The 25,747-nt window shown below is 43.6% G+C and overlaps 2 protein-coding genes across 3 annotated transcripts in view; one reads left to right on the top strand and one right to left on the bottom strand.

Moving 5' to 3' along the window:
* The window catches only part of LOC148020442 (early nodulin-93-like), a 76,121-nt gene that overhangs the window by 27,693 nt on the left and 22,681 nt on the right, over positions 1-25,747 (bottom strand). The window lies entirely within an intron of this gene.
* LOC148020445 (uncharacterized) lies at positions 5,461-6,042 on the top strand. Its single transcript, XM_087700791.1, has one exon. The coding sequence runs from the start codon at positions 5,461-5,463 to the stop codon at positions 6,040-6,042; it is 582 nt and encodes a 193-aa protein (XP_087556917.1).

Below are 25,747 nucleotides of genomic sequence, written 5' to 3' on the forward strand. Positions count from 1 at the left end.
AACTTACTTTGCCAATATAACAAATTGAAGTACAAAACCCTAGCTCATGAAGTAATCAAAAAACCGATATAATCCGCTTTCGAGAAGATAGAAGCCCAAGGACCTATTTTCACCTATATTTTCTGCTCAATCTCTCTCCGTACTCTCGCCTTGGATTTTTCCTATCCGACATCAATTTGTCTCTCACATACTGTTGTGCCTCTACCTTTTGCTAACTAGCATATCAATGGACCTCGAACAAGTAGAAAACACCCTATGCAACATCTTTTCTCGTGTTTTTTGCATGTATTCTTGAAGGACATCTATGGGCAACAAGTATGACAAGTGGGATTGTGTGGATCGGGGCCATGAGGACCATCATAGCTCCAATTGAGACCATGAAGATTAACATTTGTAGAGCTATAACCATGAGGATTGTTCGCCATCCTCAATCTTCTAGGGTTACCAGTTTCCAATTGGTAAGGATGGCACCCTCGATACAAGTGCCTATTTTGCCCTCTCTTACCAACTCCGTGAAGCTAGACGAAACAATCTACCCTCAATCTTCTAGGGCTACCATTCTCCAATTGGCAAGGATGGAGCCCTCAATACAAGTGCCTATTCTGCTATAACAAACCTTTTGTATATCAATTGCTACCAAGACATATTGGCTCAATGATTCCAAATTAATTTGATGCTCATGTACTTTGAAAGGCAATTTGTATTATTTAAGTGTTTCAAAATGCGATTAAATGTTCATCTTTCTATTTGAGGGTGACCAATGGCCAAAACGCCCTATAATTATACTTGGGTCGTCATTGATAAGATGCCCAAGAGAAATTAAAAGTTTAATCGAGTAGTCAGATTGACCAAAAAGCTCAGACAACTAAGACTTTTACGCTTAGATAGTCTCATTGACTAAAAGTCCATATAATGAATGGTTTCAGAAAGTGAAACTAGATACTCATGATCAAAGAAACAAACCATGAATAGGTAAACCTATATAATGAAGCTCTCCAAAAGCTAAATTCAGCGAAACCTAAAATTTTGGAGGTTAATATTTTTGAAAGTTGCTTAAATGGAAATTCTGTTCACATCAAAGGATGCGAAATTTTACGAGGAACATTTCTTTAGCAGCTATCTCAAATTCTTAACCATTTGAGAGATTTTTAGAGAAAAAGGTTTGAAAGCTTCTCTCTCTAGAAAAGTGACATGTGGTATTTAGAAGAAGACGTGTCATTTTGAAGTTAAAAAAATCTCTAAACTTGGTCATTTTCAATAAACAATTGTTATTTATAGCCTCTACTTTTCACTTCTGAGCACCCAAGCCCCACACCTATATATTTGAGGCCTCTCTCTTCATTTGAAACAAGCTCTCATGCTAAAATTTCAGTCGCATGCTTGTACTCTCCTATATATCTCTTATCTAAGAAGCACTTTCTATTTAGCTTCATCTAATCCAAGCACTAAAGAAGAGAATTAACTTACTTGTTGGAGATTGCAAAAATTAGGGTTTCAAAACCCTAATTTTTAGAATTGTAGCAAATCAACCTTCTTGTATATGATTCAGGCACTTGGTGCCCGTGGTTTTGTTTCAATAAATTCCTGACCCCTCCCCTCTCTACGTGGTGTTTGACTCTCTCTCTCTCTCTCTCTCTCTCTCTCTCTCTCTCTCTCTCTCTCTCTCATGGTGATAATTGATCGAGTTGGTTAAGTTCAAAGTATTGTCATTCTTACATTCTTCCCTGCGCTTATATCTGCCCTCTCTTACCAACTCCGTGACGCTAGATGGGATAATCTACCCTCTATGGTTGTGCACAGTCTTGTGCATCCTCAATACCTTTGATCTTTGCGACTTTGTCACAATCCCTATTTCCCAACCTATTGTGGATCCCCTGTATTGGAGCGACTTTGGACACCGCAACTTTTTGGGATTGGCTAAACGCCAGAGCCTACCCTTTTCTCTTTTTGAATTGTGCAGATTCTATGCTCATGCCGATAAGATGCATCCACACCACAATAGAGGTTTGGAAGATATTAACATCTGGCTACCAATTCTAGAAATCAGGCATTCCATATTCAATTGTCTGTCTCCCAGATTCCCCTACAATAAAGGACTCGATAGGCCACCTAGGAAAAAGATACCAGCTATGATGCACAAAAGACAGCAGATCAAGGGACTCTCTCTGCCAAAATGCAGCTGACACAATGATGTCCACCGTCTAGCCCAATTATCTGAGGCAAAAATCAAGCCACCCTGATTAGTAACATCGTAAATACTATGAGAGTACACAACAAAAGAGAAACACGAACATACAGAGAAACACAAAGAGAGAGAGAGAGAGAGAGAGAGAGAGAGAGATTAACGTCTACATAAGGCCAATGTGGCCTATGAGATAAGATCCACAGTATCATCTCATTAGTAAGGTGAAGATAACATTAAGATAAGTAAGTGGCCTATGAAACAATGTTGAAAATAACAATACAATGAGACTATGCTAGGTTAGAACCATGTCTAGTCTTGTCCCATTGGTAGAAAGAAAGAAAAACCAAATATGATAGAACCATATACAGAAAATGTGGTGGAGACTATAGGCTGTAGCTAATCTCAAGATCTGCACATCGTCTTAAGTATGATGTGGTCCCTAATGTTGAGCTAAGAATGTATTAGCATAAGTTAAACAACCCCAAAACATGCTTAATTAATGAGAAAACCATCTTATTTTAAAAAGAAACGCGATCTTAGAGAGTTATTGGGCCCCACAAGCAAAACCCTAATTTGGGTGCCCCTAAACAATCTATAAATAGACATGCAACCCACCACCCTCCCTCAATCTCATTTTTGCAGGTTTCACGAGTTTCTCTCTCCTGCCCATACCATGTTTGCAGAGGACATCGCAATTTGAGCTTTCCATAGCCATCTGCTACCATCTGGTGCTTGATTCTAGCCTTCGCATACATCCTACACCTGCTACCTTCATCTTGTAGCTGTCACCTAGTACCTTGGAGCTATCGCTTACTATCAAACACTTGTGTTTGCTACTGATGTCATCAACTAGACTTGTTGCCATTATCTAGACACTATCACTATCATCTACAATCTGTGTTTGCTAAGTTTCTCTCTCCTCTGATCTCGCTTGATACTTTGTCATGAGGCCATGTATTTTTGAAAACTCACTTAACATGTGGATTAATTTTTAATCACATGGTTAAGTAAATGTTGCATATGTGAGGTGTAACTGGGATTATAGGAAATTTACAAGCCCAAGACCCGAGGAAATCACGAGATGTCAAAGGGAAAAGTTATTATAAGTTATGCCGCACTAATACTTGGTGGTATTTGGTGCCAATTATTGGCCTAGGTCTTTCATTTGGCCATAAGTATCAGTTGGTGACACTAAAAAAGTGACATTTAATGGTATCTAATACCAATCCAATAGATGGCCGAGAGACACTCAAGAATAGAAGTTGCCTAGCCAATTTCATTATTGGCCGCTCAAATTAATTTTCAGTATTTAAAGATCGAAAATTAATATTTAATTATGAATAATGCTGAAAAAACCATTTGGGAAGGCTACCACTTGTCAAAAATGCCCATGCAAGACTGAAAAACGTCTTTAGAGACTAACGAGAGGCATTTTAGTATATTCAGCCTATAGAGTCTCTATGAGTTCTTGGTAATGCCATTTGGACTTACTAATGCTCCTGCTACATTTAATCGAATGATGGACAGGATTTTTCGTCCATACAGGCAGTTTGTTGGTACATTCTTTGATGACATGATTGTCTTTTCAAAGAATGAAGAGGAGCATAGAGAACAATTGAAAGCAATCTTTGATGAGCTTTGCAGTAATAGGTTGCTTATCAATGGCAAGAAGAGTGAGTTCTTCTTGGAAGAAATCCAGTTCCTAGGGCACATAGTGTCAAAGGATGGTGTCCGAATGGATCCTGCTAAGGTTGAAGCAATTAGAACATGGCTAGATTTGAAGACTGTCCATGATCTTAGAAGCTTCTTGGGTTTATGTTCTTACTACAGGAGGTTCATTCGCAATTTTGCAGAGATTGCTTCACCTTTACATGCTTTACAGAAGAAAGGAGTCTCTTTCCAGTGGACACAAAAAGAGATTTCAGCTTTTAATCTTCTTAAAGAAAAGATGACTTCTAGTCCAGTGATCATTCTGCCAGATCTTAGGAAGTCATTTGTTGTCCAGTGTGATGCCTATGGCAATAGCATTGGTGCAGTGCTAATGCAAGATGGCCGGGTAGTGGCTTATGAAAGCAGAATCTTGCGAGGGCCAGAGAAGACTATGCAGGTCTATGACAAAGAATTGCTGGCTGTGATTCATGCGCTTTCTTGTTGGAAACACTATCTACTTGGGGCAGATTTTGTTGTCCAGACAGATCATCAGACATTGCGTTATTTCTTAACTCAGACTAAGTTGTCAGAAAAGCATATGCGTTGGGCAAACTTTTTGTCAATGTTCCATTTTCAGATTGTGCATGTGGAAGGCAAGAAGAATGTTGTGGCTGATGCTTTGTCAAGAAAGCCACAAATTTCAGTTGTGTCAATTCCTTATCATCATGAGCTTGATGATATGAAGGAACAGTATGCTGATGATGAAGATTTTTTAAGGATCTTTGATCAGCTTGTCAATGAACAACATCATGAGCATTATCTTCTCAAGGATAGTTTCATGTTGATGCATGGTAGACTATGTGTGACTACGCCATTGAGACGAAAAGTTATGACAGAGAGTCACTCTCCACCGTATGCAGGGCATCGTGGTATTGATGCAACAGTCAAAGCAATATAGACATTCTTTTAATTGGCCTACTTTGAGAAGAGACATGGATGCTTTTGTGCGGCAGTGTTTGATTTGCCAAAAGGTCAAGTTTGACAGGCAAAAAGCACCAAGGCTTTTACAGCCATTGCCTATTCCAGATAAACCATGGGAAAGCATAGCTATGGATTTTATCTTTGATCTTCCAAGGACACAGACAGGAAATGATGGGATATGGACTATTATTTGCAGGTTTAGCAAACAGGCTCATTTCATTCCTGTCAGGAAGAAGATAAAACTAGATCAGATGGCACGTTTGTTTATGTGCAATGTCTTCAAGTATCATGGTATGCCACAGTCTATTGTCAGTGACCGTGATCCACGGATGACAAGTCTATTCTGGAAAGGCATATTTGAGAACATGGGCACAACGCTTAAGTTCTCATCGTCATTTCATCCACAGACTAATGGACAGTCAGAAGAGGCAAATTCTACTGTCTTGGATCTGCTTAAGTGCTATGTGTCAGAGCACAAGTCAAAGTGGAAGCAGTATTTGCCCTTGGTCGAGTATGCATACAATAATACTGTGCATTCGTCAACAGGCAAAGCCCCTTTTGAAATTGTTGAAGGTGGTAAAAAGGTTCCTCCCATTTTGCATACAAAGGATAAGATCTTTCAGGTAGATCAGTATGTGCAGAATATGGGTGAAATGTATCAGAAAGTTAAGCATGCCCTTGAAAGGACTCAGGCAAACCAAAAGAAAGCTGTTGATCATCACCGTCGTGAATTGATATTTTCACTTGGTGATTGGGTACTGTTGCAGTCTGAAAAGGCACGTTTAAAGAAGCGGAAAGGCAAGGAAAGCCTTTTCACTAAGCTTAGTATGCGATACTATGGGCCTTTTCAAGTAACAGAGAAGATTAGTGATGTCAGCTATAGGCTGAAATTGCCTGACAATTGGAAGATTCATAATGCTTTCCATGTAAGTCTTCTTAGACCCTATGTGGGTGATGTGCCAAAAGATATGCCAGCTGAGGAACAGCCCGAAGTTGAGGAACTTGATGAAATTCTTGTTCCAGAACAGGTACTGGCACACAAGGAAAGGAAAGTGAAAGGCAAGGTTGCTAGAAGGTATTTGGTTAAGTTCAAGAACTATCCAGCTATAGATGCTAAGTGGATGGACGAAGGTGAACTTGCAGAGTCACCTAATGTGTTGGAACTTTACCTTGAAGCATTTCGTTTGCAACCTACCTTGACCCCTTGTATCTCTAAGCTGAAGTAGATTGTCAAAGTGACAATTGCTTAAGAAAGAAATTATGTACAGAAACAGATTTTGTACAGGTTAACACTTATTGTATCCATATGGTTTTCTCAGTGCTAAAGAAGTAAGTATTGCTTGCAAGAATACAATTTTTACTTCTATTGAATTGAATACATGTTGTAACAATGGTTACTCGATCGGGCATGTATTCTGTGAATTGACTCAATGGGATATCATTTTGATGTACCGACCACTAGATCTCTAGTCAGGGTGATGTGGAGTCATCAAATGAGAATTTGCCACTATGGGGATATCATTGTGGTGTACCGGCCACTATATCTGAAAACAGTGATGTGGAGTCACATGATGATAGTCTGCCATGTTTCACAGTTAGAACATACATGTGTTAACAGTGTGTTCAGTACACAGTATTGATTGATAGCATGTATGTGTTGTACATGTGCTGCCAAGTGTAAGTTCACTGGGTTAGCTGGAAGCATGTATGACATTCATGCAAACGAGAACGTTTGCGATTTCGAGAGGGAGGTATGTCACAAGACTGTGACGACTATTACCTTTTTGTTGATTTCTTTATTACATATTTTATTTGGTTTTTCTTTTTGGAAGGATCTCTTGAAATCTAAATGCCTGAGTTGCATGAGGTGCATGGCCAGTATGTGAAACGGACAGGAATGTCCAGTGAGTCAAGACTGGACAGTTAAGGTCCAGTACGAGTCTGGAAGAGACTGATGGCACTGTAGATTGACAAGCCTGGAAGAGACTTGTGAAAGTGTATATGGACAAGTGTGTTGAAGAACTAGCCTGGAAGAGACTAGTTCAAAGTGAAGATGGACAAATCTTCAAGAGATTAGTCCATGTGGGGTCATCAGTGGAAATTCACTTTCAATTGAGCTACATTGCAAATTTGAATGTAGCCATAGTCAGCAAAGATGGGGATGCAATGGAAGCAACTCCTAAAATTTAGGGAGTTACTATTTTCGGACCTCAGAATCTGTTCGCGTCATTATCTTCGTTTTTGCACGAGGATTAATCCTTTGGTCTGTGTCGAGGTCAAATTTTGAACAGAGGAGGGAGAATTTTAGACCGGAAGGTTAGAACGGGAAATATCCTCCAGTGCTGCCATTTGGCACAAATTTGTGCACTTACCTCTTTAAAGAGGGGCTGGCGTGCAGTTTTTTCAGGATTGGGGGGCTCATTTGTGAAAGGGAGGAGGAACAGTTGCAGATGGAGAGCTATGGAGAGCTGGTCTACCTTGTCTATGATGCACAGAGGGTTGAGCTTGCTCCCTACTTTCTCTTTCTCTCCCCCTGACAGTTATGGATATGCTTTAGATGAGGGCCTTTCTGCTGATTCATGTACAGTTGTGTGGGAATATGTTGTTTTTGCACGAGGCAAGAGCCTCCTTTCTCCAGGAACAGGAGCAGTTGTTTGCTGCCCACAAGCAGGAACAGGTGAGGGTGGTAACCTCACCAAGCAAGTGTCTGAAACAGCACTAAATCAGTACTGATTCTGGACTGTTCAGAGGTTATCTCAGAACCCAATTGATGTCAGAATCAAGGGGCACTTGGCAAAGATGTTGGAGAACAGTGCAGGGAACAATCTGAGCTGAAAACAGGTTTCAGAACAGGTCTGAACCAGTAATTACAGTGGGCTGAACAGTACAGGGAACAGTATGAGCTGAAAACAGGTGTCAAAACAGGTCTGAACCAGTAATTACAGTAGGCTGAAATGGTCAACTCTGCACTCCAACCAGAAGTTTCAGACTTGGGCAAAGTTTCCCCTCCTGGTCAACTTGTTTTGGGTTAGTAATTGTACTGTTATGCTGCCAAATTTCACCCAGAATAGGTGAAAGACAGCCCATTGTACTTTCTCTCTTGTAAAAAAAAATAAAGAAATACCGCAAACACATGAGTCTTGCTCTTATGTACAAGAGTAATCGTTTTATTGTAAGTATCCAAAATAGCATGCTTCCTGTGGCACCATGGGATACCCAACAGAACATCACAGCCCTCTAGAGGCATAATATGGAACTCCTCTGTGTCCACATAGCTCTGAATATGCATACGAAGTTTGCCAAGAATGGGGGTGACAAGTTCAGTATGTCCTAGGCATGCCAAATCAGCCTATCCAACTGGTCCCATTTCCTCGGGATATATACCCAATTTAGCTACCAATGCTAGTGAGATAAAGTTTGCATGAGCTCCAGGATCAAAGAAAATAAGCACTGTGGAATCTCTGATCTTTCCCCAAGCTCTACACAATTCTGTAGCATCATCAACTAATTGATCTCCCACCATATCAGGCACTAACCCAATGCTGGGCTTCTTTTTACTTGCCGCATCTTTATCCTCCACATCTTTAGAAAATTGCCTTCCTGTTCACAAATAAAGCATTTTCCAGCCATCATTAAAGCCTTTCTTTCTTCAAATGATTTGCCTAAAAGTGGCCTCTTTTGTCCTTTACCCTGTTTAAAAGAAGTCTGAGGTTGCTACTGAAATCTTTTCTTCGAAAAATACTTCTTTGTAAAGCTGGTCCTTTCTGGAAATTGCTTCTTCTTCTTGCCAGGATCCTGCTTAAACTGAGAATCCTTCTTTTCAGTGCCTTTAAAGCTGTCAGCTTTTCCTTTCAACAATGCATTTGCTACACCAATATTTTCAATTAACTGTACCATATTTGTAACCCTAGTCTTGGTACAATAATCCCTGATGGCTTCGGGCAAACCGCAACAGTACTTTTCAATTTGTTCTGACAGGGGCACTGTCCTGTAAGAACTCACGGGCAAAAGTGCTTCCCAAAATTTCTTTTTGTACTCTTCTAAATCCGTACAATTTGCCACGTCCAATTTATGCCATGCAATCATGACATCTACTTCAAACGTGTTAGTTAACCACGAGGCTGCAAACAATTGTTTGAAATGAACCCAAGTGGCAGGTGCATATCCTTGCATCAACAATATGTTCCACCACTGCAAAGCATTACCTTTCAAAAAAGTTGCAGCCTTTCGCACCTTAGAAGTCTCAATAAAATTCCCTCCTATGTAAGCTACATCAAACTGCTGTATAAATGTCAAAGCTTTCAGCTTATCTTGCATACACTGAAGGTTTCAAACTTTATTGCTTGACCACCCTCTTTATAGTCTTTAGGCTTTGCATTTTTTGGTGTCAGGTTGTCATAGACAGGTGGCTGTAAAAAGGGGAGTCCCTTAGGTGCATTATCAGTATTCATTTCACCTGTCTTAGCTGCCATATGCCCACTAGGCTGAGAAAAACCAGCGGCTGCATTTTGTACTCCAAGCATCAAATAAGGACTCTGCATAGTCCGATAACCAAGTTGTAGACCAATATTAGCATAAAGTGGGTTCACTGCCTTAATAGGCATTATTTCTGGTGGCCCTCTAGGCAAGTATCCCTGATAACCCATGGGTAATCCAGCCATTGCTTGAAAAACTCACCCACCACTAAAGTAACTAGGATAAGTAGCAAATTGAGGAGGAATAGTCTAATGTGCCACTTGTGTATAACTACCTTGACCTTTCACTCCCTGATCCTGTGCTTGTGCTTCTTGATGCACTGGACCTGTCTCCATGTTTGGTGTCTTTTCCACATGCTCACACACATTAGAGGTTTGCCTTTTTGAGCGCTCCATGATATGATGTGATGACTCAGCCTGAGAATCCTCATTATGTGACTTCAAAAATTTTTGCATCTGAGGATTCTTTACTAGTTGTTGGAAAGAGCCAACCATACTCAGGAGTTGTGCCATAAACAAGTCCTGTTCTTGCTCCTCATCATGTGGTTCAATCTCGGTTCTAGAAGGTGCTAACACCTGTGCACCAATACTCTCTCTTCGGTGTCTATGAGCAAAAGAAGAACTCTCTTCTTCATGGGGGAGTTTTCCTTTGCCTTTATCCATGTCTGCAATCTCTCTAGTCCTATAATCTCTATAAAACCTATGTATGGCCTTTTCACCCAAAACTGTCCGAGCTTAAATTCTTACAGAAAAGAATTCAAATCCCGGGGATGGAACCATGCAACCGGTCTATGACTCACATAAAGCAGTAGTTCCTTCAATTAACACCTGGACTTTACATACACACACATAAACAGAGACCTCTCTCCCTCGCTCAACACCATACTGGCCCCGAAGACCGACGCCCCTCTTGGTATTTCTTTATCAATTAAAAGATAGAAAATTACAAAAATGGTAATGTTCCAAAATACATAACCTGTGAATTGTTGGTTTTCATCTCTTCTAAGTAAATTCCAGCTGCATAGGAACAGTACAACATGTCTAGATCAACACCCCTTACTGTCCAACATGTGCAGAATTCACTGTTCTCACTGTCCAGCATGTGCAAAATTCACTATTCTTACTATCCAGCACACTGTTCTTACTATCCAGCACACTGCTCTTACTGTTCAGCATGAGCAGAGTTCACTGTTCTTACGAATCAGCATGTGCAGAGTTCACTGTTCTCATTCAGCATGAGCAGAGTTCACTGTTCTTATTCAGCATGAACAGAGTAAACACAGAATTGTACCTTCGATGGAATCAATCCATCATGTAAAGCATTTCTTCTAAGAATAGAGAGAGAGATGATCAGAGGGAGCAAGCTCTACTTCAGTGCTTGAGTCAGAGACGTAGAAGTACTCTCCATGGCTGGTTTTCTTGCAGCAACATGCCCTCAGCTCCTCCAAACTTCATTCTCCCATCTGCCCCTTATGCCTATTACGTTTTTTTCTTATGCTCTCTCTCTCTCTTTTGGGAATTTGTGCCACATGGCATACATGTAATAATTTTTCCGTTTAACCCTTCCCGTCTGAAATTCTCCATGATCGGTGCAAAATTTGACCTCGGCAGAGACTAGAGAATTAATCGTCGTGTAAAAACGAAGACAATGACACGAACAGATTCTAGATTCCAAAAATAGTAACTCCCTAAATTTTAGGGATGGTGACCCTTGCATTCCTCAAGTTGTTCTGTGCAACTTTTATCATTGCGACCACATCAAAAGTGAAAAGTGACTCAGTTACAATGACTTTTAATCCGTGAGCATTTTCACATGTGCATCTTCTATCTTGGCCAGGCTCATTGTCCTGCACTATCTCCAGTGTCTAAGCACAGTCCCAAACCACTGGCATTCTATTCTTCAGTGCCCATTCAATATGGAACTGGTCCTACGGCTCAGACAAACCATTAGTCCAATTTGTCCCAATGGCTGCCTCTTCTGGCCATGCAAAGATCTCGCATATTCCAAGAGAACTCTGGGGGTAAAAAGCAACAGCAACAAAAGAAAAGAAAAATAAAATATTTATATAAGTAAATAAGAAAAACAACTATAAAAAGTATCACCACCTCGTGACAGAGTGTACCACCACGACAGAAACACAAAGAGATAGACACAGACACAAAGGGCAAAACTCAAACCCTAAACGCAAAACTCAAAACTCAAACACAAACAGAAGAAAGGAGAGAGAGAACACAACTCTAAGTGAATGAATGTTGTAAATGAATGTAAGAGTGTACAGTGTGCTCAAGAGCAGAGCAATGTCGGAGTGTGACATCCACAGAAGATGGATCCCAAGTCTATGACCACCAGTCGGAGTGTAGGAGTGCTAAATAGTGAATGGCAGCAGGCTGGTCACCAAAACGCAGCAATCTGGAGGCTGAAAACTGGTAAACGCAGCAATGTACCACCGATCCGAGGCTGAAAACTATGCACAGTCTGATGTAAACAGTAGGCTGAAACAGTGTTTGAGAGTGTCAAGGCTTGCAATGCTGAAAATGCAGGATGGCTAACCCTGGAGATGATGGACAGCAGGCTGAACAACAGTCTGGGATAGTCTAGAGCAGTCACAAGCAGCAAATGAGAGCTGTCGCCTACAGCAATGGACAGGCTAAAGATAATGTGGCTGCAATCGATGATGGCTGGTGGAGGTGGGCTGCAGGCTGGAAACTGGGCGCCAACAGCAGCAAAGGGTGTGTGGGCTGGTGTAACCTACAAACAAGGATGATAGCTGAATGGGGGCAGTCTGTTTATTTATAGATGTGGAAGGGCGCCCCAAAAATTAGGGTTTCCACTAAACTCTCTCGAACCGCTCCCCGCTATAGGGTTTCCACTGAACTCTCTCGAACCGCTCCGTTTAAGGGTTTTACCCTAAAAAAGCATTTTTAGTGTGTTTTGGGGCTGTTTAAGAGGCTAATCAGCAAGTAATGCATATTTTAGCTCAACACCCTCCATATTGAAACACTGCAAAACCTTGGAGGTATACTCCTGCTAAGATAGATAGAGTAATCATTTTGACCTATCTCTGAGTATTCGCATGCCAAGAATGTGTTTTGCATCACCAAGATCCGTCATGTCAAAGCTGCCATGAAGACTTTGCTTCAGTGAGTCCAAGGAATGAGTATCCCTACCAGCAATCAGCATGTCATCAACATATAAAACCAAGATAATCAAGTTGCCATCGGTTGCCTTCTTGGTGTACAAGTAGTGATCCACTTGACTTCTATGAAAACCTTGAGATTGCATAAATGTATCAAACTTATGATACCATTCTCTTGGTTCTTGTTTCAGCCCATACAAACTCCTTTTGAGTTTACATACCATCTTCTCTTTCCCTTTTTCCACAAACCCTTCAGGCTACTGCATATATATGTCTTCATGCAGATCACCATGTAAGAATGCAATCTTTACATCCATCTGTATGAGCTCCATATCTTCAGCTGCAACCAAGCCCAAAATAGTTCTCAATGTAGTCATTTTGACTACGGGAGAAAAGATCTCATCAAAGTCAACTCCGTGTTCCTGCTTGTACCCCTTCGCAACCAATCTTGCTTTGTACTTTGGCAAGGAACCAGAAGTGACCTTTATCTTGTAAACCCATTTGCATAGAAGGGTTTTTTGCCCTTTAGGCAACTGCACCAAATCCCAAGTGTCATTTTTCTCAAGAGATTCCATCTCTGACAACATGGCTTTATACCGCTTCTTGTTGTCCTATCTGTCCATTGCTTCCTAGAAACAAGACGGTTCACCACAGTCTATCAACATGACATAATCAGCCACATTGTTTACACCAGGAACGAATCTACCAGGTTGTCTAGTAGCCCTAGACGATCTCCTAACCCAATGATCATTGTTTACTGGTTGTTGAGCCTACAAATTTCCATTTTCAGCTTGCTATCCTTGCATTTCAGCCTGCAAATCAGCATTAACAGCTTGTTGTCCTCGCTATTCCTGCACATCCAATGGCTCATCATTATGAGCAATGGCTGGCTGATCATTTCCAACATTATTTTTTGCATTTGCAGGTTCATTTATAGCAGGTATTTGCTATTGTACAATGGGCACATTGCTGTCCAAAAGGTATTTTTCCTGGAATACAACCCTATGGATTTCCTCCATTCTTTCGGGTTGTTTGTACATGCGATCTTCCCAGAAGACAACATCATTGTTGCGTACTACTTTCCTTTTCTCGGGATCCCATAATCTATATCCCATTTCACATTCATCACCATATCCTAGAAAAATACATTTACAGGACTTTGGCTCAAGTTTGCTGCATTTTTCCTTACGTATATGCACAAATGCTTCACAGCCAAACACTTTCAAGTGTGCATACAAAGGTGGCTTGCCCAACCACGATTCTTGGGAAACTCCCCCCCCAAAGACCTGTTTGGTGACCGATTAATCAAGTGTACGGCTGTCATAACAGCCTCTGCCCAAAAACTATGGAGTAATGCAGTATGAAATAGCATCATACGGACCTTATCCTGTATGGTTCGATTCATACGCTCTGCAACTCCATTTGGGGTGGATTATGAGGAGCAATGAGCTCCCTCTTTATCCCTTTGCTGTCACAAAATGCCTGAAAGGCCTTGGACACATATTCCCCACCATTGTCAGAGCAAAGACACTAAAGTGTCTTATCAGTCTGATTTTCAACCAATGCCAAGAATTTTTGAAACTCGCCAAGCACTTTGTCCTTGCTACGAATATGGTAAACCCATACCTTCCATGTAGCATCATCAACAAAGGTGACAAAGTATTTCTTTCCCCCTAAAGATAACCCTGGCATCTAACATACATCGGAATGTACTAGCTCTAGAGAAGAAGATTTCAGCAAAAGAGACTTCTTATGAGACGTTTGTGCATGTTTACCATAAACACAATGATCACAATGCTCAAAATCAGCATAACAAAGACAAGGCAAGTAACCCAAACGAGAAAGCACTTTCATTCCAGTTTGACTCATATATCTGAACCGGCCATGCCACAAAGAAAAACTTGGTTGCTCGATCACTGCAATAACATGGTCATGCACACTAGATACACGAAGAGGATACAAAGTATCACTTTTACAACCTCTGCAAATCACTCTAGATCCCTTACAAATCTTCCATTTCCCATCACCAAAGGTGGTATGAAATCCATCGTTATCTAGCTACCTTGTGCTAGTCAAGCTCTTCTTGAGCTGAGGTACATGCCATACAAGCTGAAGTGTGAAGACAGAACCATGCTGAAACTGCAATTGCACACTGCTAATACCTGCAATGTCACATGCATAGTTGTCCCCAAGATGGACAACACCATGTTGACTCCTTGTATAGTCAGAAGACCACTCTCGATGAGGGGTGACATGAAAGGAAGCACCTGAATCTAGAATCCAAGTGTGCATGTCATCATCCGTATCTGCAAGTAAAGCATGTGTACTAAAGTGTGAAGAGACTAAGAGTATGTCATTCCCATTGTCACTGTCATGAGTTACTGCATTCACTTCTTCAATTTTGACACTACTCTTCTTAGGCTGACTCTCTTTCTTCTCTTCCTTGTTTCAGCAAATGCAGGTTCAAACTACACACAAGTGACCAAGGTACAAGCAAGTACCAACCAGCAATAAATGACCACGTAAAAGCAGAAATTTCAGACCTGCAATAAATTTTCAGAAGCACTAAACCTTGTGCTACAGCACTCCACAACTGATTACAGCTGTTCCAAGGACAAATACATCACATTACATGAGAAGTCCCAAATTTTAGCTGCAATTTCTGTTGTACATGCACCCACGGGCACAAAATTTGACACACACGGTCAAAAGCCCCAAAATTTTTGTGCTCAAAGCATCAACCATACATCTGCACTATCTCTGACATGCATAGAACAAGCCGATTTTGCCAAAATAGAGCAATTTCAGCAAAACCCCCAAATTTTTCCAAGTGCTAGATGTCCGAATTGCATGGAATTAAGCCCGCATGTACATAAAATGACAAATGGTGAACAAATTTCGCCCTAACAGCAAAAGCCCCAAATTGCACGAGGTCCAATGTGCATCAATGTCGAGAAATTGGATAAATTTCAGCCCAATTCTTGCATGTACATGAAAAGCCCCAAATGTCAAAGGCAAAACGTCACAAATCCTTGCAATTTCTGAGGCAGATATCACTATTGTGTCTTGCTCGCATCAAATCTGGACAAATCCCCAAATTTCTAACACAAGTCTGCCCAAAATCATGAACTATGCTTACACACACTAACGCCCGCAAAGGAAAGGGGTAAAAACTGATTTTTTTTTGGAGAAAAAAAAATGTGACCGGGGGGGGGGGGGGGGGGATCCGTTGACCCGCTGTGCAGGTCGTCATGCGTCCGTCGGCGCCTCTACAGACCATTGCCTGTCAACTGTCGTCACCAGCCCATCACATGCCGTCTGTCCCGTCTTACGCCTACAGCCCGTCGACTCCAATCCACTGTGTCCGTGTGCTACGACACTGCCCTGTCGCACCCAGCTACTACCGTCGCCTGCTCACGTGACGTCTGCAGCCTGCGACTTGCAACTCCTGCTCGCCTACGACACTCAATCTGACGACTGTAAGCTCCTGCTCGTTTGTCACTCAGCCTAATGAGTGTTAATGACTCCGAAAAGCGTGCACGACCTATGAGCTCTGATACCAGTTTGTTATGACAGAGAGCACGAGGATCGAGACATGCAATGCTTTCTCACAATAGAGATAGAGAGAGAGTGCATAGTAGAGGGGAGAGTGAGCACGACACAATGTCCTTGGGTACAATGACGAGTGTATCTCTTTAGGTTTTTTAGATAGATATATATGAAAGTACAAATGTGCTAAGGGTGTGTTCACACCCGTGCACATATAAAAGGCACGATGGCCCTTTATTCCCAACAAAAGGGACTGGGCTCCCAGAATGGGGCGCCACCTAGACAACAGGTGCCCTCCCTCCGGGCGCCACCCTAGACAATCTCTTGCCTATTTATAAGCTGCCTTTGTCACTCATTCTTCACGGCTGATACATTCAGTCCGTCACCTCTTCTCTCCAACCTCTCCACTATCCTCACACCCCTTCAGGAGGCTATTGAGGTTCGTGGTGTTAGTAGAGTATTTGTCAGCTCATGTGTGAGTCTGAGCTTGATCTGGGCTGGGCATTTTTATTAGGTATTTTAGGTATTTTTCTGGTGTGGCATTTTATGCCAGTGGAGCATTTTTATGCACCAGTCGGCCAGCATTAATGCTGTCCGACCAGCATTATTGCTCCCCACTTTTTCAGCCTATTTATACTCAGTGCTCCTCCTCAGTTAGTATCTTCATCTTCACCATCTACAGACTCTGTGGAGAGAGGAGCCAATGCCAAAGCCAGTGCCAGTGCCCATGCAGCCAGTGACTCACTGTTGTATGCGACTGTCTCGTGTTCACATATATGGATTCCATTTCCCGTGCATACATCTGAGTTCTCATCTGTATCGTGTTCTTTTCTTTTTTCTTTTTGTCTCGTGTTTCAGCAGTTTATTTCAGCACATGTTTATGCTTCCACCGCTGCTCCACTTCTGATATGGTATCAGTTTTCAGGATTTGTGTTTCTGCTGTGTTTTATTGCTGATTTCAAGACTGTTTTCCCCTTTTCTACTCAGGCGGCTGCTGTTCCATACAGGCGACCTGTTTGACCTGCGTTCTCTGCAGTTTTACCATCACCTACTGCCTCCGCACCCTCTGCTGCCTGCGTTTTTCATCTGCAGTTGCTGGCGACAGTTTTCTACCTGTTTTTCTGCAGTTTACAGCCTGCGTTTTGCAGATTCAGCATCTCTCGTGGCTGGGTGACTGTTACTTCAGGCCGTTTTTGCTGTTTTTGGCAGTTTTTGACTGATTTTTTGACTTTCTGCAGCAGATTTTGTCTTCTATTGATCAGATTTTGGGTTCTATTGCATGTGAACTCTCATTTTCTGCAGTCTGTGCTTGTGTTTTGGCTGTGTTTCCTCTCTAAATTCCATCTCTTCCCTACTTCTCTTCTTATCCTCTCCATATGGCTCCTCCGTGCACTTCCACTGATGATAAGTTACATGGACCTGATTATCTCACATGGAGTGCTGTCATGAAAGCTTGGTTTGTGCAGAAGCGGTTATGGTACATCGTCTGTGGAGCTATTCCTCGACCTCTCCATCCTTTTCCTCTTCCTGAAGACTTTGATGAACCATGAGGAAGCGATGCTCACATGGGACTCGAACGATGCCCGTGCTTACTCGGCGTTGCTTCGGTGTATTTCTAAAGCGGTCTTACCGCCGGTTACCTCCTGTAGGACATCTCCTGAAGTATGCAGAAGTTGCAGCAGATGTACGAGGCACCTTCTACCATGCGAGCCGTCACACTTTATGGCCAGCTCCAGCATATGAAGTTTGAGCCGAAAGATACTATTCAGTCTTTTCTTCTTCGTGTTACGCAGGTACAGGACCAGCTTCGGCACATGCAATCTCCTCTTCCCGAGGCGCATCTCGTCGAGACGGTCCTCTACAAGCTCCCCCCGGAGTTTGATGGAGTGGCCAATGCTTTGCAGGCGCAGACATCATCGACTCCTGTCAGTTTTACACATATGTCCTCGATGCTTCTTGAGCATGAGACATCCTTGAGATTACAAGGGCGGCTTCCGGCACATTATGGAGGCGAGGCTTATGTAGCTTCAGAGAGGGGTGACGGGAAGAAGAAGTCGAAGGCCCAGTGTTACCACTGTGGCAAGAAGGGACATTTGCGGAAGGACTGCAAGACGTTAGCGGCTTCCAGGAAGAAGGAGCAGAAGACGAAGCGGGATGTTGACTCTACCGATGAGTCCTCTCCTTCATCAGACTCCGACTCAGATTCTCCGACCAAGGTGAAGTCCAAGGTGCGGAAGGGATCCTCTTCTTCGGATCGCGGGAAGGGCTTGGTGGCCCCTTCCTCGGCTGCTTTCTAGTGGTGGTGATGAGGTCATCCCTCACGACTCTCTTGTGCCAGAGAGGGAGTGTGAGCGGGTGTTCGGATGAGGCAGCCGCGCCTCATCTATACTTTTATACAGGTGCACAGGTTCCAGAGAGGGACGTCCCTGACGCATCGACTTCAGTCTGGCGGAATCAAATCCTGGAGCTGGGATTGACATCCAGGTTCATGATGAGCTGGTTATCTGACAGAGAGCAGGAGGCTTTCGTCTGGAGTTCACGTGAGGGGACACTTTGGCGGTCTGGCCAAAGGCCGGGAATCCATGGTCACCTATGTTCAAGGGCATTTTTGACAGGATGGTCTTGTATGCTACTGCGAGATATTGGTGATGGACACAGAGACATTCTATGATCTTCTCTATTTTCAGGTGTTTGGTACGATCGACATCGACATCAGGTTCTCTCCGAGGCACCTTGGTGGTGGCTTGATCACCCATTGCTTGGGTATCCATGGTTCTACTTGGTGGTTCTATGTTGTATAGTTTCTGATCCCTTTTCCTTGTACTATTGTATTGTATTGTATCAGATCACCCATGATCTGAGAGAGGGTGTTAGCAGAGTATTTATCAACTCATGTGTGAGTCTGAGCTTGATCTGGGCTGGGCATTTTTATTAGGTATTTTAGGTATTTTTCTGGTGTGGCATTTTATGCCAGTGGAGCATTTTTATGCACCAGTCGGCCAGCATTAATGCTGTCCGACCAGCATTATTGCTCCCCACTTTTTCAGCCTATTTATACTCAGTGCTCCTCCTCAGTCAGTATCTTCATCTTCACCATCTGCAGACTCTGTGGAGAGAGGAGCCAGTGCCAGTGCCCACGCAGCCAGTGATTCACTGTTGTATGCGACTGTCTCGTGTTCAGATATATGGATTCCATTTCCCGTGCATACATCTGAGTTCTCATCTGTATCATGTTCTTTTCTTTTTTCTTTTTGTCTCGTGTTCCAGCAGTTTATTTCAGCACATGTTTATGCTTCCACCGCTGCTCCACTTCTGACACGTGGTTCCTGGCTATCTTCATCATCTTCCTTGTGCTACGGTACCCTTGTTCCCTTGTATCACATTCATTCCATTCATCAAAGTTTCTTCTCTCTACTCAGTGTTTGCCGAGTTCACTCCGTGTTCCTCCCCGCAAACCCTACTGTCTCGCTGGTATGTCGTCTTTTAACATGTCTCAACTCATAGAGACTGCTACTACAGCCGATGCTTTGCTACGTGAAAAGGATTCGGGCTTCCTAGAGAGTGGGGAGAAGCCAAATAAAAAGTTTTTCAGGGCTGAGAAAAGGGGCAGATCTGAAAATCAACGTGAAAAGAGGCCAAAACAGCAAAGAAAGGGCTCGAAAACATTGGCACAACGCAGGGAATTAATGGTTGCATTGGTGCCCGATATTGTTAATGATCAGCCCAATGATGATGCTACTAAGTTGTGCAGAGCATGAGGCAAAATTTGGGATAAGCATACATTGATTTTCTTTGATAAGGTGATAAGGGCCCACGAGCCAACTTCATCTCTATTGACATGGCAGCCCATCTAGGCATTAGAGAAGATGATGTGGGACCCATGGGGGAAGTTGGAATGGCATGTAAAGGCCATGCAGAGCCCGTCACACCACTCATTTGAAAGCTTCGGTTGCATATATAGGGATAGGTGGACAGCAAAGAGTTTTTCATTGCTTCACTTGAGGGTTGTGATATATTGCTTGGTATGCCATGGTATCACTGTATGCATGCAGTGATTGATTCTCGTGTAAAAAATATCACTATTCAGCAAAAGGGAAAGATACTCACACTTGATGTAAAGTTGAAAGGTGAATCTGTCCCTGTTGTATCTACAGCTGCCATTTCTAAAGTGATGAAAATTCATCTTTCAATGTACTTGGTTTTTACTAAGGATAAAGATGATAGTGAGAATGTTGGGAATATGTCTAAATTAGAGAAGAATCGCGTGTCATTTTTGACAATGTATGCTCAGTCACTTCCAGGGCAACCACCGCCTCAAAGACCAGAAGATCATGGCATAGATCTTATCCCTGGAAGTAGCCCACCTAATAAGCCACCCTACAGAGTCAGTACAGCCCAACAAGAGGAGATTATGAGTCACGTGAATAAGCTGTCAGAAAAAAGGTTGATTCAGCCCAGCTCATCTCCTTTTTGTTCTCCAATGCTTTTGGTGCAAATAAAGGATGGTTCATGGCCTATATGCATTGATTATCATGCTTTGAACAAGATCACGATAAAGAATCGCTTTCCAATTCCTCAAATCAATGATGATATGGATAGATCGCCAGGGGCATCCATATTCCGCTGTATAGATTTGAAAAGTGGTTATCGTCAGATACGCATTAGACTAGAAGATGTGCCTAAGGCAGCTGTCAGGACATCTTTTGGATTATATGCGTTTCTTGTTATACCTTTTGGACTTACAAACAATATGTTGCTGATTTGAGCTTTGCTAATGTTTATGATCAGCTTTGAAATCGCCAAAGGCATGAACACTTTGTGCTAAGAGATGGATTTTTTATGATGCATGGACGACTATGTATCACAAAGTAGTGAAGGCTCAAAGTTATCACTGAAAGCCATGCTCCTCCATATATAGGACACAAAGGTATTAATGTCACAATCAAGGCAGTGAAGCATTTCTTTTATTGACCAACTTTGAGACATGATGTAGAACAGTTTGTTAGGACATGCATCATATGTCAGAAGGTAAAGCATGATAGGCAAAAGATGCGGGGTTTGTTGCAATCCTTGCCTATTACAAATAGGCCTTGCCAAAGCATTGCAATGGACTTTATTTTTGAGCTTCCTAAGACACCTACAAGGAATGATGGGATATGGACTATCATTTGCAGGTTTAGCAAACAAGCACATTTCATTCCCGTAAGGAAGAAAATAAAGATTGATCATATGGCACGATTGCTTTTACAACACATCTTTAAGTATCATGATATGCCAAAGTCAATCATTAGTAATCGAGACCCTCAGATGACTAGTTTATTTTGGAAGGGATTATTTGAGAATATGGGTACCCTGCTGAAATTCTCATCTTCCTTCCATCCCCAAACAGATGGTCAGTCTGAGAAAGCAAATTCCACAGTGTTAGATCTTTTGAGGTGCTATGTTTCAAACCACAAGACACATTGGGAGTAATATTTGCCCTTGGTTGAGTTTGCTTACAACAACACAGTGCATAGTTCCATGGGCAAAGCTCCATTTGAGGTGGTTGAGGGTAGCAAGAAGGTACCGTCTATTCTGCAAACTAAGGATAAGATCTTTCAGGCTGATCGATATGTGGAAAACTTGGATGTAGCCTATGTCAGAGTGCAGCGATGCGGAAGCGTGGGACCAAGACTGAGAGAGAGAGAACGCAGAGAGAAGAGAGAGAAAGAGACAATGGAAGATGAAGATCTACTATATAAAGTGTGCTGTATACAAAGATATGCAAATATGTACACGGGCGCAGTGCGCAGGACTGCGTGTCTCCACCTCGACGATGCAACTTGCTGTTCACCTCAAAGTCCGCTACAGTCTGCACGATCTCCAACCTGAAATCTGCAAACAGAGATGTAATCTGCACGAGCCTCCAGCCTGAAACCTGCGATCAGAGATAGGAGAGACTGCAGAAGATCGGCTATAAATAGCCAGAAAATGGGCGCCAAAAATAGACAGGTCGGCTGCATTATTGTCCAGGTACAGGTTGGACTGCCACGTGGCAGTCTGACTGGTCAGTCCGACTGTCTGCCTGTGTGGACAGGATCTGATCGCTAACACCCCCTCTCAGAGCCTGGGCGGGGCAGAAGCCTGAGGGATCTGGCATGTCTCCGAAGTAGAGCCTGGGGAAGGGCCTTCGTAAACAAATCTGCAAGATTGTCCTCCGTCTTGCAGTACTCCACAGCGATGGTCTCATCCAGAAGCTTCTCTCTGATGAAGTGGTACTGGATTTCTATGTGCTTTGTCCGGGCATGGAAAACAGGATTCCGTGCCAAGGCAATGCAACTCTCATTGTCGCATTGCAGCAAAGTAGGACGAGTCTGGGGGCAGCCAAGCTCCTCCAACAATCTCCGAAGCCACATAGCCTCACATGTGGTGGAAGACGCGGCCCGATACTCCGCCTCAGTAGACGAAAGGGCTACTGTGGGCTGTTTCTTGCTACTCCATGAGATAACACCAGCACCCAAGGTAAAACAGTAACCTGAAATAGACCGCCCGTGGTTCACATCACCAGTCCAATCCGAGTCGCTCCAACCTGCAAGTACAAGATCTGAACCACCTGTGCCTGCTGGATAATGAATCCCTAAATCAGATGTCCCCCTCAAATACTGAAGTATCTGCTGGGCAGCCTGCCAATGCACCGTCTGAGGTTCACTCATGAACCCCGCCAAGAGACCAACAGCAAAACAAAGATCAACACGAGTGTTGAGGAGCCAAATCAATGATCCAATCAATTGACGGTAGCGGGAAGCATCCGCCATGGGAGAAGCTAAATGTGAAGTGGCCTTCCAGTTCGGATCCATAGGAGTAGAAATGGTCCGACAATCCTCCATCGCAAAAGAAACCAAAAGCTCCTGTACATATCTCTGCTGAGAGATGAAAATCCCCCTCTGAGATTGATAAATCTCATGGCCCAAGAAGAAATGGAGTAGACCCAAATCCGTCATCTCGAACGTCTGATGTAAAGCTGCCTTCGTCTCTTTGACCTTCTATGCATGATCACCTGTGACAATCAAATCATCAACATACAACACAAAAAGCACACAACCAGCCTCGGAAGTGTATACATAAAGCTGCGGATCGGCCTTGGAACGCCGATATCACAACTGTGACTAAAGGAACGAATCAATCTTCTCATTCCATGCACGCGGAGCCTGCTTGAGGCCATACAAGGCCTTCTTCAACCTGTAGACTTTCCCATCTGAAGATCCAAAGCCAGGAGGCTGCGCGACATAGATCTCCTTCTTCAAATCACCATTGAGGAAGGCCGACTTTACATCCAACTGGTAGACAGGCCATCTCCTATGGCCAGCCAAGGCAAGAACAGCTCGAATAGTCGCCATACGAGCAGTGGGGGCAAAAGTGTAATGACAATCAATCCCTGGGCGCTGTGCAAAACCTTTAGCAACAAGGCGAGCCTTGTGCTTGTCCAAAGAACCATCGCTAAGGTACTTGGTCTTGAAGACCCATTTGACGTCAATCACCTTCTTATTCGGGGGGCGAGGCACGAGATATCAAGTGCCATTCCTCTCAATAGCCTCCAACTCGGCTTCCATAGCTTTCTTCCATGGTGCGGACTGTAAAGCCTCCTTCACGGAGGTGGGCTCTCAATCCTGCATAACACGGGTCATCAAACAATAGTTAGAGCAAACAAGCTACGTAGAATGTGCCTGGTGCCTCCGTGACCATCGCGGACCATCCTGCGGTCCCCACTCCTCAAGGGCCCCCTCGATCCCTGAATCACAAAGTGTGTCACGGGCCCAACGAGGAGGCCGGACCTCTCCTCGTCTCTCTCCATCAGCTGAAGACTCTGGGATATCCACCGGTAGTAACTCCTCGGGGGTGACCGGTGGAACAATAGACTCTGTATCGGAAACAGAATCAGAATCAAAAGGCGCGGGCTCCAAAGGAACTGTCTCAGGAGCCCAACTCTCTCCTGGATCTCCAAGAACGGGATGCTTCTCACCCGCTGCTATGGCCGGAACCTCCACGAACCCCACATCTCGACTGGTGTACACATCCCGCTTGACGGGATCATACAAACGATAGCCTTGGGACTGAGAGCTGTAGCCAACAAACACCTGTCTTCGGGAAGTTGCTTCAAATTTATCATGATGAGCCTTGCTCATGTGAACATAGGCATCACACCCAAAAACCCTAAAATACGGCCGAATTGGGGGATCGGTTAAGGATGTGGACTGCAGTAGCCACAGCCTCGGCCCACAGAAACTGAGGTGTCTGTCGGTGCTCCATCATGGTACGCGGCATCTCGATCACACTTCGGTTCTTCTGTTCAAGAATGCCATTTTCTTGAGGAGTGTTGGTGTTAGCAAACTCCTGGTGAATACCTATCTGCACAAAAACGAGCAACTCATTAGAAACAAATTCACCACCCTTGTCGGATCGCAAGGTCTTCAATCGCCGGCTTGATCAGCTCTCCTCAAAGAGAAGCCAATCCTTGAAGTGGGAGAAAGCTTCTGACTTCAACGCCAAGAAATAGGCCCAAGTCATCCTGCTATAGTCATCTACGATCAACATGAAGTACGAGCTTCCTCTCAAGGACTCGTTCCTCATAGGGCCACAAAGATCCGTAGAGACAAGCTCCATCGGTGAAGTAGACCGCCGCGAAGCTTTGTGGGGAATCGCATCCCTATGCTGTTTTCCACGAATGCAGGAGACGCATGGCTGCTGGCTCACCACTATGTCTGGCAACCCTCGAACAAGCTGTCCACGTAACGCCCTCCGAAGATAATCATAGTTGAGGTGACCAAACCGAGCATGCCATAGCTTTGACTGTGTCTGAGAGGTAAGAAGAAGAGTAGGGAGGGCGGTAAAAGACGTCAATTTGTAGATATCATTCTCCTCATATCCTGACGAGAGAACCTTCCTTGACCCACGATCAAGGACTCGCACCGAATCACTGTCAAACTCCACCAAAAGTCCAAGTGAACAAATCTTATGAACCGAAAGTAGATGATACCCTAAACCTGGGACATGCAAGACCTCTGAGGTATGGGTACCACCACATCCATCTGGAATAAGCTGCATCTCACCCCGTCCTGCAATAGACACCAAAGAGCTATCTCCAATGAGAATCTGCCCACGCGAAGGTCGCAACTGGGCAACACCAACTGATGAAGGAGTCATGCACCGGGAGGCACCACTATCAACGATCCACTCTCGAGCCTGGGGAGTTGTCATCGTAGCATCAGAAGCATTCGATGGAGTCCTTAATGACAGCTAGATGAAGAAACGCAGTTGATGAGGGTGCAGCCACCGCTCCAGAATCCTTCGTGTCCTTGTTGGTGTCCTTCTTGTCTTTGTCAGGAAAATCCTTCTTCCAATGGCCGGTCTTTCTACAAATATGGCATGTGGATTCTTTGTCCTTGTCCTTGTCCTTGTCCTTGTCCTTCTTTGACTTCTTGTCCTCTTTCTTCTTCTTTTGGTCCTTCCCCTTCTTCTGAGAGGCTTGACCTGTCAAGGCTTCCGACTTGGAAGCATGTTGTCCCTTCAGTTGTTCCTCTTGGTCCAAGACCATAGGAACCAGCTCTTCCCATCGAAGAGTAGACTCACGCCCCAAAGCAATAAGGGCGGAGTAGAAAGCACCGAATCGTGGCGGCAACTGGGACAAAAGTGTGATCGCCATGTCTTCGGAGGAAATCGGCTTCCCTGCATTCTGAACCTGCATCTGAAGTTGTCTAAGCTTGTTGATGTGCTCCCGCAACGAAGAAGACTTG

This window comes from Lygodium microphyllum, chromosome 19 (genome assembly GCF_053477565.2).
Source record: "Lygodium microphyllum isolate KBCC chromosome 19, Lygodium_microphyllum_v1.1.10, whole genome shotgun sequence".
In the NCBI taxonomy this organism is placed as follows: domain Eukaryota; kingdom Viridiplantae; phylum Streptophyta; class Polypodiopsida; order Schizaeales; family Lygodiaceae; genus Lygodium; species Lygodium microphyllum.